The sequence below is a fragment of the Sarcophilus harrisii genome, chromosome 5, assembly GCF_902635505.1.
Source record: "Sarcophilus harrisii chromosome 5, mSarHar1.11, whole genome shotgun sequence".
NCBI classification, from domain to species: Eukaryota; Metazoa; Chordata; class Mammalia; order Dasyuromorphia; family Dasyuridae; genus Sarcophilus; species Sarcophilus harrisii.
The window spans coordinates 123,827,406-123,849,674 of NC_045430.1; the positions used below are offsets into that span (position 1 = coordinate 123,827,406).

General features: G+C 34.8%; 1 protein-coding gene across 2 annotated transcripts in view; it reads right to left on the bottom strand.

Moving 5' to 3' along the window:
• Window positions 1–22,269, bottom strand: part of SFMBT2 (Scm like with four mbt domains 2) — a 295,646-nt gene that overhangs the window by 226,974 nt on the left and 46,403 nt on the right. For both annotated transcript variants that reach the window (XM_031938506.1, XM_003771404.4), the window contains exons 2-4: window positions 19,113–19,265; window positions 10,622–10,716; window positions 6,981–7,221 (exon numbers count right to left, since the gene is read on the bottom strand). In XM_031938506.1, coding sequence (XP_031794366.1) covers window positions 6,981–7,221; window positions 10,622–10,716; window positions 19,113–19,215 — 439 coding nt within the window. In that variant the 5' untranslated portion in view covers window positions 19,216–19,265. The remainder of the gene's footprint in view (window positions 1–6,980; window positions 7,222–10,621; window positions 10,717–19,112; window positions 19,266–22,269) is intronic.

Sequence of the window (22,269 nt, forward strand, 5' to 3'; positions counted from 1 at the left end):
ATGGGATTCTACTTAGATGGATGCTGTCATATAACACATGCATAGATGCATCTCAACAGTTCTAAGAGCTCTCATAAAGGATACCAAGATGCATCTGCCAAAGCAAGACAGCTCCCTGCCTACTGATATTACACTATGAGGTAATGTCACTATCTCCCAATAAATAACAATGAAACAATCAGTGGATTAAATGATTTCCTTACATTATCACTATAAACAATAATTATTTGGCAGTTGCCCTTTCTAAGCATGGTATGTGCTGATGAATAAATCAGTCATTATTGATTTGTTAAGCCAAAATGTTTTATATTTCACTCTCCTAGTAAGAGCCATAATCTTCTGCTGCAATAATGTAGTATTTTTTCTTAATACTTTTAATATGAAAGATTAGTACCGATTAGTCCTATCTAGCTTATAAGCAAGAACATGGCTCTTTGAATATGCAATCTGTGACTAAAACCTGGGCCTCTCAAAAGAGATTCTTATTAATGGAGTTCTCTGACGACTGATGAAATCAAATCTTAATGACAGATAGTTGAGCTGTCGCCATGCTGTTTGCCTCCTCATAACACTTAATGGAATAACTGCTGCTCCCATTAATTCACAGATAAAATTAATTTAAAAGAGCAATGCAGGAAAATATGACAATGTGAAGAGCTCAAAGTGCTTTGTAAAACTGTCATCTAAAATAATAAAATTCCTCTCACAACAAAAATGACTTGAAAAAATATATAATAACCCTGTAGATAATCTCAGAATGCCACTCAATATATTATGATCTACTGCAGCAGCCCTCAACTTTCAGAGAAAGGAAGTCACTTATCACAGTGCCTGGCACACAGAAGGCACTTAATAAATGTGTACTCTCTTACATGGAAACAGTCTCATCCCGTTAGACATTCCCAACTCAATTTGGTAACTATAATTGTCACCCCATTTACTAGACTCTGCTCCCAAATCAAAATGTTGAGAAGCTCTGTTTGTTCTCTCAATTTAAATGAACATATGGCCTTCTGTTTCTATAGTACTCTCTATTCAGTGACCAAAATCACTCTAATACACTGATCTTTATGCATCAGTCAATTCAAAATTTATAGTCACCAATAGCACCACTTGCCTTTTGAGCTCCATATGGAATTCTTGGACTAGGCTTCAAGGGACCAATATTTCAGTCCCAACGCTATCATGGAACCACCAACTAACTGTAGTACAAGTTCAAAATCTCTCCTTGTTTCAGGATACATATGTGAAACTGGGAGAAAATCTTGTAGTCTTTAGTTGTTTCAAAGGAAGCTATATTATAGAAATTACAGGGAAGAGGACTTTTTCATTCCAATCTCCTTTTTTTTTTTTTTTTTTTAATAGAAATTACAGGGAAGGGGACTTTTCATTCCAATCTCCTTTTTTTATAGATATGGTAAATAAAGATCAAAAAAGTGACTATTCCAAGAACATACATTTTCCTAGTGCCAGAAATGAAACTGAAATCTATTTCTCCTGACTCCTAAATCGAGGCTCTTTCCACTATAACACTACTAATAAAGGAATGTCTAGACTACCATCTAACAACTCGAAACAGATCACATCACGAATTTTCATTATTCAAGTTAATATTTAGTATGTTACCTTCCAAATTTAGTCATACTAACCTAAAAACGGTCACAAGCTTCAACTACACCATTTAAACGTCTATAGTTGCCTCTCTAACACTCAAAAATCCAAAAACAAGAATCCTGGATCAAAAGGAGATTCCACCATTCCCCTGAAGAACAGCAGCCTCTGGCTACAAAGCAATAATTATCCTGTACTACAGCAATCAATAAAACCTCTTGCCCTATGACATTGGTATTTCCTGACTTTGTTCTCTGTGCTGTAGATTTCTAAGCCATATTGATTATTAGCTAAATTTCTAAAGTTTTTTTTTTCAGAAAATAAAAGGGAAACATCCCCAAACCAACATAATTTACTATTGTTAGGATAATAAACCTTTCAACTCTATTAGTGTTGAGTTACCGGGCACCATTTTTTTGTTAGGTTTTTGTTTTAGTACAATTCCTTTTTTACAAGGTTTTTTGTTTTTCATTTTGAATGTCATGTTTAGGGTGTCTGGGTCTTGTTTAACAGTACAATTCAGTAGGTTATAAATGTGAGAGTGTTTCTAAAACTGTGACTGCTGACACACATTTCACCCATGTGAGAAAAAGAGATCTGATTAATAAATGATGTATTATTTTCAAGCAATGCTGGAGATTCTTCACTAAACAAACCCATTAGCTCTTCCGAGGTACTAATGAACTTAGCGTCCTGAAAATTCAATGTATTGCTATTACAATAGAGAATTCATTCTCAAACAGGGTTAATTTGGATCCCTTCCTAGGGGATTTAGTAATCAATTACCAAAGGACATCATCATAAATGGCTCATACAGCAAGCAGTCTCAAAGTAAAACTAAATAAAAATTAAGTAAAATTCCTCAGTGAAGAAGAATTACCCATTCTAATCTAGTGACCAGGAGTCAGGAAGATTTGATTCAAATCTAGCCTAACTTAATAGTTATATGATTTTGAGCAAATCGGTTTCCTCATCTGTAAAAATGGGGATAATAGTAGTACCAACTTTTTGAGGTGATTGATTGGTTATGAGGATAAAATTAGGTGACATCTATAAAACATTTATTATTACTATTAACTGGAAAATATTTTTTTCATATTCTGCTATTAAGCTAGCTCACATTGATGAAGTTTGAGGAATTTTATATAAGAGAAGAAAGCCCAGAAACAATCACAAACAAAACAGTGCAAAAATAACATGACAAAAATTGTATACACTTGAAAATAAAAGTAAGCTCTTATAAGAGATATGAAATTGTTTGTATAACTCCTGTTGTTCCATAAAATATATGGAAAAGTTCATTTTGGCAATGTTTATGAAGTTCAGAACTTTTTAAATGGAAAATTTCAAAGAAAATTTCTAAGGAATTTTACAGTACATACTAGTAAGAAAAATATATTTTCATATCTCTTCTAACATTCTCAAAGAGATACTGTAGAAAAATAGTATAACGTAAGTTATGGCTAGCAGGGGACGGGTTTGGGAGACTTGCTCAAATTCTATGTTCAACACTGTGTGACCAAGAAAAGACCCACATGTGAAAAAATATTTGTAGCAGCCCTTTTTGTAGTGTCAAAGAACAGGAAATTGAGTGGATGCCCATCAATTGGGGAATGGCTGAATAAATTATGATCATATGGATGTAATGGAATATTATTGTTCAATAAGAAATAATGAGCAGGTTGATTTCAGAAAATCCTGGAAAGATTTACTGAACTGATACTGAGTGAAACAAATGGAACCAAGAGAACATCGTACACAGTAACAATGAGATTATGTGATGATCAATTGTAATAGATTTGGCTCTTCTCAACAATGCAGTGATTCAAGGCAATTCCAAAAGATTTGGGATGAAAAACGCCATCTAAATCCAGTGAGAAAACTATGGAAACTGACTAGGATCAGAGCATAGTGTTTTCAGATTTTGTTTTGTTTTGTTTTCTTCCTCATTTTTTCACTTTCTGATTTTTCTTGCACAACATGACAAATATGGAAATATCTTTAAAAGAATTGCACACATTTAACCTATGTCAGATTAGTTACTGTCTTGGGAGAGAGATAAGGGAGGGAAGAAGAAAAATTTGGAACACAAAGTTTCATAAAAAGTAATATTGAAAATTATATGTATTTAAAAAACAAAATGTTATTGATGATTCTAAAAAATAATAAAATGTCTTTGAAATCTTAAAGCATTGCATTTGTTGTTGTTACTGTTGTTTTGGGGGAAGAATCCTAATCTGTGATTTTATCAGTGTGAGGAATTCTCTATCAAAATCTCCCCACTTTCCAAATCAATAACTTGCTGCTACTAATTGTTAACTTATACTCTAAAACGTCACCTCAGACGTTAAAAAGATGTGTGATTAGCCCATGATTATACTATTATGTGTCACAGTCATAATTTGAACCCAGAGCTTTCTGACTTCAAAGCAGACCTCCTTCTACACTCTCTCTTATTTATGACTATTATACTATTACATCATTAATGTTATTCATTTGAAGTGCTCCTAAAAATGTGATAATTTTGCCCTAGATCTGGGTCTTCAGAACAAGTATTTCTAAACAATAAACACTGTTCAACCTGAAACATCATATCCCATCCTCTACAATGTACAAAGATCATAAAAGGAACCTCAGAAATACTTACTTTGAATCATTCCTTTTAGAGAACACCCTAATGAGATGCTCATGTATCATATACTCTACGAAGTTATAAGGCCCAAAAGATTAAGTGGATTGCCCAAAGTCAAGTTAGTTAGTAGAGAAACCAGGACTATTGATTCCAAATCAAGCACTGTCTATCAAGCTGACTCTCATATTACTTGTTTATTAAAGTTTAGAAATGACATAAAAGCTGACATATAGTTGGAACCTGATCTAAAAACAGCTAATCATAGGTTTTTGCCTGAAATCTCCCTCAAAATCATAAAAGCAAGTATTTTATAAGTAAAGATGAAATGTTTTTTACATCAATCAATCAAATGGGGAAGATAGAGGGAGAGGGAATAGAAAAATTGCAAATAATTAATCCAGTAATGATCACAAAATCATAGTATGTTCGTTCTCATTTTCATTTTCTTTTTCCCTTTGTTTCCTCCTGCCTTTCTCCATCCATCTGCTCTCTCTCCATCTCTCTCTTTGACTCTCTCTGTGTGTCTCTTTGTTTCTCTGCCTGTCTCTATCTCTTACACACACACACACACACACACAGACACAGTCTCTTTCTTGGTCTCTGTTTCTTTGTATTTCTCTCCCTTGTCTCCGTTTCTCACATAGTTATTTTGTCTCTCTGCCTCCGTCTGTTTCTATCTTTCCCTTTGTCTATTTCTCTCTCTGTCTATCTTTCTCTCTGTCTCTTTCTCTCTTTCCCTTTGTCCATTTCTCTCTGTGTCTCTCTTTCCCTCTGTCTCTTTCTCTCTTTCCCTTTGTCTATTTCTCTCTGTGTCTGCCTTTCCCTTTATCTCTTTGTCTTTCCCTTTGTCTATTTCTCTGTGTGTCTCTGTCTTTCCCTTTGTCTCTTTCTCTCTTTCCCTTTGTCTATTTCTCTCTGTGTCTCTGTCTTTCCCTTTGTCTCTTTCTCTGTCTGTCTTTCCCTTTGTCTATTTTCATGTGTCTCTGTCTTTCCCTTTGTCTATTTCTCTCTCTGTCTCTGTCTTTCTCTTTGTCTGTTTCTCTGTCTCTTTCCCTGTCTGTTTCTCTCTGTCTTTTCCTTTGTTTCTCTGCCTCCATCTCTCTCCCTTTCTCCCTGTCTCCATTCATCAGTGTCTCTGTCTCTCAATCTGTCTCTTTTTCTCCTCTTCTATCCCCTCCCTCCTTGTTTCCATCCTTTTCTGTCTCCCTTCTTCTGTGTGGGTGTCCTCCTTTATCCCCTTGCTGATATGGGGGGAGGGAGAAGAAAGAACCATATTGATGACAAACTTGGTATAGGCACCCACTTAGCTAGAGCCCTACTGTAACTCAGAATACCCAAATTCAAATGATTCACCAGCCTCGATCTCCCCAGCAGCATGGGCTGCAGACATAGGTCACCAAGTTCAGTTCAAGGTTTATGTTCCTGAAAAAGCCTATATTTGTTGCTGTGCCAATGTTGCTTTAATCTTCTTTAGCAAATGAAACATTCTAGGGATCTGTAGCTCGGTTGGTCAGAACATGTTATCACAGAGGTCAAGGTCATGGAGTTGATCTTCATACAGACCCAGCTGTGTGCACAGTAATACACTGTAACTCCAACCTAAGCTTGTTCTTTCATCAGTGTACTGAACCACCACAAGAAGGACTGGGCTAGAAAGGATGAGTAGTATAATAAAAGCCAATACCACCAAAAAACAAAGAAAAAGCCATAGCGCCAGTGGATCAGGCATTTTAAAAAACCATTAAGTTTCATGGTTTGGAAAAAGTAATTTACAACATATCATGCAAAGATAATTCATCATTTAATCTTAAAATATCACAACTTCCTAACAATGGGTTAATATATAAAACACTTATATTCTGAAAGTAAGTTCTACATTGAATAAGTACAGGGAATAGATTGCATTTGATATTTTCAATATAGTTAAATCTGCTAATGCATAATGCATAGGTATAGAATGTGGCCCCCAAATCATGAGATTCGATATAGTAGCATTCTCACCTCAACAGCAAAAGAGAGAAATTTTCTAAATTCTACTTCTAGCATTCTGCCTAATCCAGTTTTAAATTGACCTTAGGGATAGAAATTTCACAAACTCCCTTGAGAATGATGTAATTTTTCCACATCTGTTTGGTTTTCTCAATGCTTTACACTATGATCATCTCTTGACAACAAGGCAGATTAAAGCTTATTAGAGGAAGGCTATTTAAGATGCTCAACCATAGTGTTCACAATGTCAGTTAGCCAAAGTAAAAGAAAAAAATGATGTCATCAATCATCAAAGAGAAAACCAGACTCTCTCTTTGGCATCTGCCCTTCAGCTTTCCTTCCCCTATCCCCATTGAAGAAAAAAAAAAAAAAACCCACACACAAAACACAGTTTTAGATTTGTGCTCAAATACCTTCATCTATTAAAGGCCATAGATGGCAAAACTGTCAGATCAGACCCTGACATAGAGAAATGGATTCTTTGTTATCCTTGTTCTTCCCCCCCCCCAAAAAAAAAAAAAACCAAACCAAACCAAACCAAACCAAACAAAAAAACCCTATTCCTCAGATAATGAATAAAAAGGCTAGTTCCAAAAAATATGACTGAGGTGTTTTACTATTAATAATTTTTTTAAGGTTTACTTCAATATCTCTATATAATTTCCTTTCCACTCTTATGACAACTACTAATATGAGGACAGAGAAGCAAGAAAGTCTTCAAAATGGAAAATGGATGAGGAAAACTTACCATCTGGCGGCATCAACACCTTGTTGTTCTGAGTACACCATCCCACTGGATGAAGCTCAGCTGTCATCACATCACACCAGAAATCGGCCTTTCGATCCTCTCCATAGCCACAGTAACGCAGCAGCAGGAGCTGTCCACATGTGGTTATGATGGTCGCCACCCAATACGTGTCTGGATTGTTCTTGTTAGCTACTTCTAACTTCATCCCAGGCTGGAAGCTGCTCTGAAGGCTGATTTCAACCTTATAGAATCAGAAACACATTGCAATGATTATAAGATGCACAGTAGGGAGAAGTGATTTACATAGCTAATATGAATCAATAATGATGCAAAAGCCAACCCAACTGTGCCCTGATTAAACAAACAAGGAATGGGACCATTGTAGAAAATAATGCACAAAAGTAATATTATTGTGGATCACAACATAGCATTTTCACTCTTTTTGTTTACTTATATTTTGTTTTTTTCTCAGTGTTTTTCCTTTTTGATCTGATTTTTTTCTTGTGCAAAAAGATAATTGTATAAATATGTATACCTACATTGGATTTAACATATATGTTTAACATATATTAGATTACTTGCCATATAGGGTAGGGAATTACGGGGAGGGGAGGGAAATTGGGAACACAAGGTTTTACAAGGGTCAATGTTGAAAAATTATCCATGCATATGTTTTGAAAATAAAAAACCTTAATAATAAAAAGTAATATTATTATTCTAAAATCTCATCAGATAGATTTGTTTTAAATCCAGCTATCTATGAACATGTTTGCCAACTCAAAAGAAGTCACATTACTCTTGGTCTATATTACATAATGTCCCAATTCTGAAGGACTTAAGATCAAAAATGCTATCTATACCCAAGAACTGATTATGTCTGATTACAGATTGAAGCATACTTTTTTAACTTCATTTTTCTTGAGGGTTTATTTTTTGGGGGGTGGAAGAATCTATTTTTTTCTTTTGCAACATGACTTGCATAGAAATCTTTTGCATAACCTCACATGTGCCTTCTCAATGGGGGAGGGGAAAGTGAAAAAGAGAGAAAATTGTTTTACATGTAACTGGGAAAAATAAAATGTTAAATAAATGGGGAAAAAATGTCTGATTGATGACATGTCAAAAGACATCAGCATCCAATAAATGCATGAATGCTTATGTGGAAAACATTATATTTGTCCTATGGAGAATATACAGAAGAAGAAATATTCTCTACCCCCATGAAGCTCATAGTCTAGTAAAATAGAAACATCCATAGTCTGAAAGGTAGTGTGAGGACATTTTTAAGTGAGCCATGGGATGATTTACTTTTCTCTCAACTACAGCAATTAATCAAAACTCTCTCTCAAAGCACAGAGAAGGTTGTGAACTGTCAGTGAACAGTGAACAGAATATCCACACTATGAAATCATGGATCACTGAAGTATAGAAGTATAACGGGTTATACCACAGGCTGGTAGCACCGTGGAAAAATTATGTGGCTGTGTAACACTGGCAAGTAATAACATGTCTGCCTCAGTTTCTTCATCTCTGAAATAGGGACAATAATATCGTCTATCTCTCTTTGGATTGTTATAGGAATCAAACTATTTGTCAAGGTGCATGCATGCACCTTGGTATATAAAAATGATAGGTGTATAAAAATGCTTATTTCTTTTTTTCTATGTGCAGGTATGAAACAATTTCTAATAAAAGCAGTTTTGAGACTTAGCTCTTTTAGCATTGCCAGGCTATGCTTAATTTTTAAAGTTCTGAGGTTTCCTGAGCTGCTAGTCATTATTAAGCTGTAAAGAGCCATCCCTTGAAGGAAGAGTTTTATAAAAGAATCCTTCACATTAGATAAGATGGAAATAAAAAGAACTTGAATAAGGGGAGCTCTGCACTCACAGAGAAACATCCCTAATCCAAAGGAGCTGCCAAGCTTGATAATCTAAGCACAAGCACTAAAAGCAGTATCCTAATTTTATTATATGATGCTCAGGTCAAGTTATGCCCTGAACAGTTGGGAAAGTTGCTTTAAAGGACTATGTTTCTCAAACAAATTTCTACTTTTTACAAAGTAATATTTATAGTACCTAAAAACACATATCCTTAAGCTTTTGCTGTTAAATACAATTTCCTTATTTTAGTAAAAATCCAATTAAGAAAAGGATTGTGCTTTCTTTGGAACCTTGTCCAGTGGTGAACATGTCATCTGTACTCTATGGAGAAGCAATGTTAATGATAAGAATTGTTTTCTATGAGTCTGAGCCAATTTACAATGACTTATAACTAAGTACTTCTAACCACACAAGAATCTTCTGCTTCAACTGCTGGACCTCAGCCACTATTAAACTTAACAACTACATCCTAAGTTCAAAAATATTAATAAGTATATTCAGATTAAAAGTAAACACCCTGATAGAAGGAATAGGCCCAAGAATATAAAAATATAAAAGATAACAGGAAAGAGTAACTCAAGAAAATAAAGCTTTCCATTTCAAAGTCATCATCTGACCTTTTGCATAGCCACACCACCCAAACTACCTTTCCCCCATTAACTGGAAAAACTAATAAATCCTATTATTTAAAATGAACCATATAAAACTCTTAAAATCTAATACACAGGCTTTATTTCAAACCTCTCCCAACAAATGAGTAGTCAAAGAATGTGAACAGTTTTCAAAAGAATTGCAAACTATCAGCAACCATTAGTAATAATAAAATAAATACTATTCAAAACAACTGAGATTTTGCCTCATATCTTAACAAACTGACAAAAGATAAAAACGGTTAATAGTCTGGGAACTTCAGAGAGATAGGCAAATTAATACGTTGTTAGTACAGCTGTGGATTCATCTGTCCAACTTGTCTAGAAAATGATTGGGAATTTTGCAACAAAAAATGACCCCTCAATTGCAGAATTTTACTTAATACTTATTCGGTGTACAAGGTATGTTTATTTGCAGGAGAGCTATTCAGAAATAACAATGATGTAAAAAAATAAAAGACATCAAAAAAAAATTTTTTAAAGACTCCATCATCACCTTTTCCCTATCCCAAAGCTCTGCATATTCAATAAGAGAAACATACGTAACTGTAGAAAATCAAACTGATTAAGTCTGTCCACTTGGTTGTTTTAATAGAACATCCCTAGAACTATTACTGAGTTTGTAGACTTTCTGTTTGTCCATATTAATGGCACCTGCCTCAGGCTGCGTGCCCCCAGAGAGCAGGGACAACATCTGTCTAATTTGTTTTGCACAACCCCCAGCACATCACCACCTGCAGTCGGTCAACATCTACTGAATGAGTGCCCACCACTGCTAAAATATGTGCTTAGGTGCTGTGAGGTCTGAGAAGAAACAGTTATGTTTAAATCAATATTACTTGATAACAACGAAGAGGATATTATTTTTAAGGGCAAGAGAATTCTCTGTGATAGATCTTTTGCAGATAAAACCAAATTTCTCACATTTCCTTGTTAGCTCTACTTCTTGAAACAAACAAAACAAAAAAATAAGTTTCCTTCCATTCTTTACTCGTCAACAGTTTTGTTTGGTTTTTTTTGCTTCTTGGTCATTGTTTAACATCTCTTTCTGAACTCGCCCTTAACCATCTAAATCAAGAAGAAAAGAAAAAAAAAGATGGCTTTTACATACATGTTTGAAAGATGTATGAGGGGCAGCAACTGCGCCTGTTTCTTCCAAATATTCACCCCAATTAAAGTCAGGGTCTTCCATGCTTGAACCTTCATCTGTTCAAAAACAAGACAAAATAATATTAAACCAAAATAAAATACCCCTAAAAACATAAAAATATTAATCCCATAGTGAAATATGTAAAGGGAGAAAAGCAATTCAGGCAGACTAGAAAACTCTTTAATGCAAAAAAACTGATGCACTAGCTTAGAGGGATTTTGTTGGATTCTGCACATGGCTTTGGTTTGCTGGTTATCAAGATGACTGCTGGGAAAATGAAGCCATAAAGAAATTCCACTTTGAGGTCCTATTAGAGTCAAGGTTTTAATAAGCTTTTTAAAAACAAAACAAGTTGCTCCAGAGTATTTCAGCATCTCACTGACATCTTTGCTGAGCTTCAGTGCACTGATTTGGAAAGTTACTGAATGTAGTAGGAACCAATGAAGCAATTCTGACTTTTTTATTCACTCCTCTTACTTAATGTATTCACTGAATTTTACGTGCTTGGCACTATATTGGGCTCTTTGAAAAGTTTTGTAAAATAAAATCAGCTTTCTTTAGGTCATTAAAAAATCTTCATTTTATGGACAAGGAAATTAAAATAGAAAGATTATGGTCATTTGGTTAATGGAAGGTGATGACAATTAACTGTACAAAGTAAAAATTACAGGTTCCACCATTCTTAATGCTACACACAATGATGACATTCTCACTAGAAAAAAAGTCCCTGATTCAAAAGATCCTCCAGTCTAATGAAGTTGAATTACCTAACCCATAACATGATACCAAAAAACACAAATACATAATGTGGTGCTAAGCCTGACACCACCTATTCTAACTTTTCATCCTTGACAGAATTTTGATCTGATGTCATCACTGTTAATGGCAAACTTACTCTAAAATCTACCTACAAAATTTATTGAGAAATTACTTGTCACATATCTAGAATTCTTTCATTTCCAGGAATTTTCTCATCTCATGATAGACTGCAACACACATGTATATTGTCTCCCTGTTAGCATGTAAATTCCTTGAAAGAATTATTTGGATTTGTTTGTTTTGGGAGGTTTTAGTAGCTTTTTTTTGTCTCTCTAATACCCCAGCACATAGTAGGGGCTTAAATGTGATTAAACACATACAACAACTTAATAATCTTCTTGCAACAAACATAAAATGTTTTTCCAAATCATTTTCATGTTCATTCAGCTTGATAAGTACTATTGTCTTCATACAGGTACAGCAGAAAGTGAGAATTTAAGCCTCCTGGTACCTACTAATTTGAAAAATATCCAAATGTAAATCAAAGGGAATAGGCAAAAGGTAACCAAGATCACTCTCAACTGTTTTAAAGGAATAAAACAACAGAAGAGCACTGATTTTTACAATTTGGGCTCAAAGCCTATCTCTGACATTGACTACCTCTTTGAGACTCAAGATAAATCATTCAATCTCCTGGGACCTCAATAACCTTATCCGTTCAATGAGAGGGTTGCATAAGATGGAATCTGATATTACTTTTAGTTCCATGACTCTAACTAATAAAGTTCATGTAAGATTGTTTTTTTTTTTGGGGGGGGGGCTAGGGGAGAGAGGGAAATCATTTAATCTCCCTTGGCCCTCCTGAGCAAAATAAAGGGGTTAGATTAAATGGTCCCTGAAGAGGGTCTCTTTCAACCCTGGATCTAAAGGATCCTTTAAAAAAGCCTCTGAAAAACTGTCTATAAAATCCCTCCCCAACCATTTACTACTTTTCTTCTGATTTTGTGGATGTTCTATTTACACAAAAACTTGTTAATTTAATGTAACTAAAATTATCCATTTTGCACCTAACTTGACTGTTTCTTGTTTATTCATATTGTTCACCTACCCATGTCTGATATAATATGTTCCATGTCCTATTAATTTTCATATAATAGCTATCTTTATAACTTTATCTCTAGGTCATGTCATTTTGACCTTATCCTGGTAAATAACCCAGTTTCTGCCATACTGCTTTCCAGTTTTCCCAACAATCTTTACCAAATAACAAATTCTTATCATAAAATCTTAAGTCTTTACATTTATCAACTACAAGCTTATCATATTTATTTGATGCTGTAAATAGTATGTCTACTGTATTCCATTGACCTACCTTTCTACTGATCTAAAATTAAGTCTTGATTTGTTGACCATATGTTACAATAACTGACCAAAGTGTACAAATTTGATCTTTCTCACATTTTAAAATTTGTGCTCAATATACTACTTCCTGATGAGAACAATAGATTCTATAAAGATTCATCATCAAGAAATTCTAAAATAAAGAGCACAAAATATATGCAACATAAGACCGTATAAATTCAGAATAAAATTTTGGAAATGATCTATAAATTTCTTAAACTCAAATATTTTATCAAGGAAATTGTAACAGTTTCTTTCCCTAGACAAATCAATAAATATTTAGTAAGTGCCTACTATCTCTACCAAGCATTCCTATTAATATAATGAAAATTCATCAAAAGTCACATTAAGAAAAGTCCATAGGTTCTCAATTTTAAAGAAGAACCAGGACATTAATCACTCATACTCACTGTAAAGTTTCTTGATTTGAAAGAGCTATTGGCATGATCAGATTATTAAATTATTAATATAAAAAAGATATCCACTTCCACCTTTCCAAAAGAACTTGGGATATATGTGTTTTCATAAAGGGGAAGAAGAAAAAAAAGTTTAAATGTATTTTATGGTCAAATAAGGATACTTCTAGCATTACAAGATCATAGATATAAGACAATAAGGGACCCTGGGGAGTCTAACCTCTTCCCTAACATTATACATATGAGAAATATGAGGTAGCACAGGTCAGATAATTTGCCCAGAGTCACACGGCTACTTAAGTGTCTCAAATGAGACTGTGGATTCCCAAGATCAATGCCCTATCTCCTACACTACACTGCCTCACTTCAAGGTTAATTTTAAAATTACAACATATTCCTGAGTTAAGGGAATGGGAATTAATGGGCAGGGATGAAAAGAAAGAACATGTTTATCCATCTATACTCTTTTATATTTATGAATATTATTTTATTTGATTAGACTTCAGCCCTCAGGCTGTCAATGGGAATTCAATCTGTATAACCTTAAAAAAGAAAAAACAGTAAATACTGAGAAAGAAATGGTGATCAGCTCCTGATCTTTGGAAAGCTTTCAGAATGGCATCAAATGAAATACTAAGTATGAGCCTGGGGATTAAAAAATAAATAAATAAAGTATCTGAAATTAGGTAATGCAAATGGCTTCTCATCTAGAGTGTTTCTAGATGATGTCACTGCTTTTATTTTTTTCCCCCACTTTTTTTGAAAACTTACTAAGTGTTAACCGGTCACGTTTTAGTACAGCACAAAAAAAGATTTAGCCATCTCCTGGGAGGAGATAACCTTTGAACATCTCTGTAGATCAGATAAAACTAAGACTTTGAGGGAAAAAACTGAGACTTCTCTTCCTGATGAGCATGTTGAGTAGGATTCTCCAAATGGATAAAAATGGTCCTTGAGGCACCTGTCACAGTTTTAGGAAGTCAGCTGAGATTCCTGGGAAAATTCTAACAAAGGCCACTTTTGTAAGTCATAAAATTAAATTAGGGTAGACTGGGGAAGAAAGAACACTGCTGAATCCTATTTGAATCATTTCACAAAACAGGCAATGAATCGATTCAGTACCATATTAAATCCCAAAATGAATAAAGGGTTCAGTTAAAAGATGTAGATTTTTCCCTAAGAGTCTTGATTTCTTCCTTCTCAAATAGGGAAAAAATATAATGGTTAATATGTTCTCATCATTGAAGAAGGGAAAAAAAGAAAAAAAAAAAAGACAGGTCCCTTATTCATCCTATACTCCCCCAGTCTGAATTTACATCAATTTTTTATCTACAGACTTCATCAGGAAATTACATTTATTGTGTCTATAAAAATAATGTCAAGAAATCCATTTATCACTGTGTCAGAATATTGTTTTGCTTGCTTTTATCACATAGAAATTGAAGGAGCTGAGAATTCCCAGAAATTGTACTTTGGTATATTTTCTTCTTTGTGCTTCTTGTAATAATGCTGTCAATTTTGTCTGCTGGAGAGGGCTTCAGTTCCTAGACTACCTCATCTATTTGTACTCATTCCAAGCACGTCACTTGTGTTCACAGGATGAGGAGTAATTTTATGTTGTGCCTATTTCATTTACAGGACGTGGGTGTCAGTTATTGATCCTCACTATTATTTGAGCTTTCTTAAGGAAAAGAGACCAGGACAGGAGAGGAAAAGAGCTTGTTAATGAGACTCCAAGTCCATTGTTTTTACTTGAAGTTCTGCTTCAGAAAAACCAGCACTGTCAGGAATCACAGCAGTTATATGACCAGCAACAGGCAGAGAGATGCACATGGGAGAAAGACATGAGGACAGATTTTCTTCCCAAGATTTTGTTTGAAAAGGACTATATTCTCTTAGAAATTGCAGGAAATAAATCATGTGATAAGAAAGAAGAAAAGCTAGAAGTGACATGTTTGGTCTCCTGAGTTACCCCCCCCCCCAAAAAAAAATGGATCAGTTTGGGATCATTTAAACCTAGCTAAATGTTTGCTTAAAACAATTGTACTTGGATGCACAATATTGGTTTGTCATATTCCATATAGACCACCAGACAGGCTCTAATTGACATCTGGACAATATTCATTTATTAAAGAATCCTATTAAATAATGAACAAACTTTCTAAAGCTGGCTTCTGAATTGAAAGGGGTTCTTTTTTATTAACAAATGTCAAACTTTAATGCTTTTTGTGATAGTGTATTTGAATATTCTCAAGAAGGACTGAGACATCAGGGAGGTGACATGTGAGTGAGTTGGGTTTAAGTGAGGGAGGGTATATTTTACTAAGTCTGACTGGTTTTGTTCCTCCTCCCAGTGGCTTATTTTAATACCTATTTTTACTTTCACAAAGTCTCTTTTTTTATTGGAAAAGCCACTAAAAGTTCCCCTGATGCAACTGTGAATGCAGAACAATAGGAAATATTCCTAAGAAAGAATCAAGCATCCATATCCTTAGAATATTAGATACAGCATAATTTATGAGGATATGGTGTCATAGTAGATGGAGCGCTGGACTTGAAAGTCAGGAAAACTTTATTTTTTCACAAGATCCCCTACACGTCATTCAACCACTCCCAGACTCAGTTTACTTCTCTGTAAAATAAGAATAATAGCCCCTATTTCCCTGGGTTTTTGTGAGGATGAAATAAGATAAAGCACATTTGCAAACCTTAAAGCCTATATTATATCATATGATAGGTGATGTTTTCAAAGCAATACACCAAGAATAACCAGAGAGGAAGAAAAAATTGCCAACAGAACCATGACATGACCCATAAACCATATCAGAACAGACTTTCCTTGAACAGGAGGCTGACCTCAAGTAGAAGAAGTATAATATTTCTAACATGATAGCATCATTAACAAACAGAAGAAAGCACTTTAAGCAGAAGAAAACAGTTAAGGTTTCATAGAAGTGAAAATCTGATGCTTAGTTGGCTTCTGAAGATTTTAGAAAACTTCTTGGGTCCCAGCCCCAAGAGGATAGTTTCGGGACAATACACGAAGCAATATATGGTCAAAGCCAAAAGCTAAGAGCTGAAAACCATTATACTCAGCAAGCACCGAAAAAGAAATACTTAAGAAAAACTGGAAATTACAACAGAAAAAATTCAGCTCATTCTGGTAAACTTATTTAGTGCCTACTAAGTGCATGGCATTGGAGAGAAAAGCCAAAATGGAAACTACCTGTCTTTAAAGACCCCTCATTTACTGGAGGAGTAAACCCAAAGAAATAATAATAATAATAATGTTAATAATTAACACATATAGGATGTTTACCATGTGCCAGACACTGTGCTAAGCACTTTACAATCATTATCTCATTTGGTCCTCACAACTATTATTATTTTTTTTTTAAATCATGTCCCACTCTTTATGATCACATTTGGAATTTTCTTGGCAAAGACACTGGAGTAGTTTGTCATTTCCTTCTCCAGCTCATTTTACAGATGGAGAAACTGAGGCAAACAGGGTTATATGATTGTCCAGGATTTGAACTCCAGAAGAGGAGTCTTCCTCCTCCATCTCCTGCACCCTATCCCTGCAATATCTGGCTGCCCCACAACAACTAACAGGAAGATGTTATTATTATTCATTTTATAGATAAGGAAATTGCAGCAAATAGGTTAGGTTATTGCCCAGGGTCACACAACTAGTAAGTGTCTAGGCTGTATTAAATTCAGTTCTTTCTGACTTCAGGCCCAGCCTTCTATTTACTGCATAGGAGTGGGAAGCTTAGAGTTCAAGAAAAGCTTCCTATAAATTGGAGCTTTGCCTAGAACTACAGAGTATTTAAAAAAACAAAACAAAACACTAATGAGATATTCAACTTATGTCATACCTAAAGTTTAAGTCTAAAAGGAATTCTTCTAGAGATTTCTAGAGAGGAATCTGTCTCCACTTGGATTTTCTCACTTCATCAACTCCACAGTATGGGTAAATGTTTTAACTCTCAGCTGATAAATGTTTAACAATCAGCTTTAAAAAAAAAAAAAAAAAGGTGCCACGATGAATTTTATCAGTATCATTAACACTTTTATCTATTACTTTCTTACTAGAAAGTATTACTTACTAGAGAGTCAACAAAACAATAAAGAAGCAAGCTCCTTTGTATATATCCATGGCGTAAACTGTCACACTGAAAATTAACAATATGCTGGACAAATCATTAGCTGGTTCCAAAATGGTCCTACTTCGGAGGTAGTTTCAGACCTTTATTTTAATCAGCCACAGTCCTTCTGAATCCTGAATCACATTAGCTGTCCCTTTCATCTTTTTTGTCTTTTGTGAAAATTTGATAATCCTTTGTCTTTATCTGTCACTGACAAATCTGTTCAGCAGGATCCATCCAAGACAAAGCCCTAAAACATATCATTAGACTTCCCTGTAAGTTGACATTGATCCATTTAATCAACACTCATTCAGAAACCTCATTTCCTAGGCTATTTGCCTTTCACATAGTCTCTTCATCTTGTCCATAAGAATTTCATAAAAGAATCTTGTCACATGTCTTGCTGAAATCCATATATAACTTTCTCAAAGCATTTCCTTAATCCAACAATATAAAGACTTCATCAAAAAAGGAGTGAAGTTACTTGTTCTTGGTGAACAAACCCATGCTGGAGCCTAATGATCCCCAAGTGTCTACAAGCCATTCATTTCTCTTCCAAAATTTTTCTAGGGAGAATGTCAAGATTATAATCTATAATTTTCCCAGCAGAACTGGAAATGACCATGAGGGTCATGAAGTCCAATTATCAGCAATGCATCTGCCTCATTGTACAAAGATGAAAACTGGATTCCAGGGTGACAATCAGGATTCAAATTAATATCTTATTCTTTCAATACTGTATCATTCTGCTGTCCAGACCCCACCTTTTTAAAAATGAGGACAATATGTACCTGTTTCCAGCCTCCTGAATCCTCAATTCTCCACAATTACACAGAAAATGAATACTGGCAGCAATTGAGTGGGCTCATCTACAAGTTCATTCAGAAATTCTGAGATATAATTTGTCTGAACCAACACACTTTTACTCACAAATAGTCAGGTGTTTTATTACTATCTCATCACCTAGCCTGGGCTTAAATTTCCCCTCCAAATAATCTTCATGAAGATAGAACCAAAATAGAAATTAGATAATTGTCTATTTTCTCTCTGCTGTCTTAATATTATACCAATCCATTCTTAACAGTAAACCCAGCTCTCTGGAAATTCTATTTGCTCTGAACATATCTTTAAAAATAGGTGCTTTTGGTTGTCCTAAAATTTTTCCTGAAACCTCAGTTCATTCTTGGCTTTAGTCTTCCTAAAACTGTTCCCTTATCTCCATACCATTTATCATTAATATGAAAAATGTTACAATTTGTTCATTGTTACAAGACTTTTTCTTCTTATATTACATGAAAGATAAAGGAGAGGAAGAACAAGGAAAGGGGGATTCATTGAAAATTTTGCAACTTTTAAATTTCTTATAAATTATTAAATAAACTTTTCATGTTAGGTATTCTTGGATCTGGGAATGAAGGTCATGTCACTCATTTTTAATGTCAGCTTGCAAAATTCTAAAGACATACTTTAAGAAACATGAAAGTAAAGCATCCAAAATGTGCAATATATGGGTTTGAAAAAAGATTGCTCAACTGAGGCATATAAAACTAAAATTACCTTCCTCCCATTCTGCCAAAAACAAAACAAAACAAACTAAATATAGATAATTAAATAGGTAAATAATAGATGGATAGATAAATGAATGAATGAGCAAACGAATGGATGGACAGACAAATAAGACAATGATTTTGTAACTCGAAGATTAAAATGAATAAATGAACTCACCTGAATCATACTCATTGTTACCATTGGCTGGACTGTTACATTTCTCCAATGACAAATGTGAAGTCTCTTGCATGTTGGAAACCAAGGACACTCTGCTCTCCATTCAAGGAAAACTATCTTCTGCTTCCTATTTCATCCTGTAGGAAAAGGTTCCTAATAAAAAATAAAAATAAAAAAACACTCAGAACAAAGAGTCACATATTAGGACATGTTCATCAAGTCACTCTATTTCCTATTTTTCTAGAAGAGGCAATTGTGTCCTACTATATTTTTATGACAAATATTAAAATTTAAAGGATTCTGACTAATGAAGGCATCAGGAATCCTGGGTCATTTCATTAAATCAAAACAGAGCAAAGTCAAGTTCATCATTACTTCATCTGCTCTTGGAATTGACTAGCATCATCTTAGCAAGAGGTGATTAACACTGCTCATCCTACAGGCAGTGTGGTAGACATGTGTCCAGTTTGGAGTCAGGAAGATTATTGCAAGACCTCAGACCAGTCAATCAGTAAAATGTGTATCATCTACCTTGAAAGGTGACTATCAGATCAACGAGACAATATGTCAAGAACCTTGCAACCCTTAAAGCAAAATAGAAATGAGTTATTACTATTGTTGCAATGGAGGGGCTGACCATTGAGGGCTTGATCTACTCTCCCTGCTTGATATTAAATGTATGGGACATATTTTCCCCAACCACATGGCTGCCTAGAGTGACTGTGGGGCAGGTACAATGTAAAAAGGAGTTTTCTAGTGAGAAGGGATGCTAAGATTCATCTACTCCTCCCTCAACCTCCTTACAACTGTCTGCATCATATCTCTCCAATTAAAAGCTCACGATCTATCTTTTGCCTCTCAGTACCCCCAGCACTTACCACACCGAGCTTAATAAATGGTTTACTATCTGATTAACTATCTTGTTCTCTACTTGGTCAATGGTCTAATTCTTTTGTGCTTATTCTTTCCTGTGAAAGAGCATCCTGAGATGCAAGTGCCCAAGTGACCCATGAGTTGGAAATAGCTATCAGAGAGATCCCATTGATAACTAGAGTTGATAGCAGCAGGAACAACCAAGTCCATTAAGGGATCCAGCCCGTTCGCCACCAAACAATTCTGCTCTTTGCTCAGGCCAGTGGTAGCCCAGCCCATCTGTCAAAACACTAGGCACTTCACAAAGGCTTGAATGAGCCAGAGAACAACCAGGGGGGACTCCTCCAAGGGGAAAAAACACTTCCAAAGCCAAGAATGGAGAGACGCTCCTCAGCCCCACATCTCCACACAAGTTTGTATTTATGTTCAACCTGGGATTGTCAGGAACATGCGCTTTTCGGTTTACCAGCTTGTGTTGGAATAATTTTTTTTGCTATACCTTCTCAGTAATTATCAATTTATAAAAGCAATTTGTTGTCAAATGGGCGATCAGTACTGGCGAGTATACACAATGGGGACCCAACATTATTAGAAGTCTCCAATCACTCAGAGATATCCCTCGAATTTAGAAGAAAATGATATTCCTCTGGAAACCTAACCTGCCAGTAAGAGAGTGGAAGGGAAGGAGGGAGAGTAAGCCCAGGGGAGGGGAGGTGATACATTATTACAACAACAATTATTATTAACTCAGTCAAAATTTAAAAGAAGAATCATGGTTGATTTCACAGATAGCCAGTTTCAATGCCAGCTCTGTAAAGCTAGGTAAGCCACAAAAAAACAAAACAAAACAAAAAACAAAAAACAAACAAACAAAAAAAAAAAACTGGGTTTTTTTCTTCCTTTAATAGCTGACAATTATACAGTATTTTATTGTTTGCAAAAACCCTATATATTTATTTTTTCATCATTTGATCTTCTCAATTAGCCTGTGAAGTAGTAAATGCTGCAAGTATCATGATCTCTTATTTCTGAGGCATCTAGAGAAGGAAGGTGATTTGCTCTTGATTGCACCTCTGAGAATGGATCTGTTTTATTTAAAACCAAGTGTTTATCAACTGATTGCCTTTTCCCCTTTGTCACATTGGTTTTTCTTTAATTACAACAAAAATTCACCAAGAAATGACTAGGAAGTTCCTAGAGAAGAGTTTTATACGTGATTTTTCTTTAAACAGAGAAAGGAGAAACAGAATTTTGGACAGAAGCTGGTATTTTTGTCATAATATCGATGTTTTATTTTAATGCTCCCTGAGCTTTCCACTACTGCAAAAAACAGGAAACTACAAAAATCAATAAAATGGGAGTCAAGTACATAGAATACAGGAATGACCAGCACAATATATTTCCAAAGTACTTATATAAACCGCCACTAAACATTAGCATATTATAAGAAACTGTATGTGTACTGTATATGGCATTATGCTATTTGCTCTCTGTCTAATCATTTCAGTTATATCTGATTCCTCATGACCTCATTTTGGGATTCCAGGGACCAGTTTTGAACTCATGAAAATGAGTCTTCCTGGTTCCAACCCCTAAGCTTTATCCACAAAGTACTGAGTAATATAAAGATTCAGTTCTTCTCCTTCACAAAATAGTCTAACACTGACAACGTGCAATATCACAGGAACCATCTGCCCCAAAAGCATAAGCTCACTTTATTCACAATCCCAGAGGCAGTGTAAAAAAAAATTCTGAGTTCTACAATTACAAATTAATCACTTGATGAGCTCCATTTCTAAATCACAAGTCACTTGGCCCTGTCTGCCTCAGTTTCCTCATCTATAAAAATGAACTCAAGAAGGAAATGGCAAACTGTCCCATTATCTTTGCCAAGAAAACCCAAATAGGATTATGAAGAGTTAGACATAACTAAAAACTACTTGAACAACAACATTCCTGAACAATTAGTTCCTAAATATCATTAATTAAAAGGAAACTGCCTTAAGGACAGATGGGGTTTAACAGAGGACATTTATATCCACAGTACTGGGAACAGAAAATATTTCTCTGGGAATCCTAAATCTCTGAATCAGTCAGATGCCGATGGGGCAAAATTACATTCTCCCCATTGCATTCCTCTACCATATATATATGTTTTGTTAATCATACCTTTCACCAAAAAATCCCTTTAGGGAAAAAGTCCCAAATTAAAACATTAGCTAAAGTAAAACATCAGCTAAAGCATTTTAATATAGCATATATACATATATTTAAAGTTCTAAGA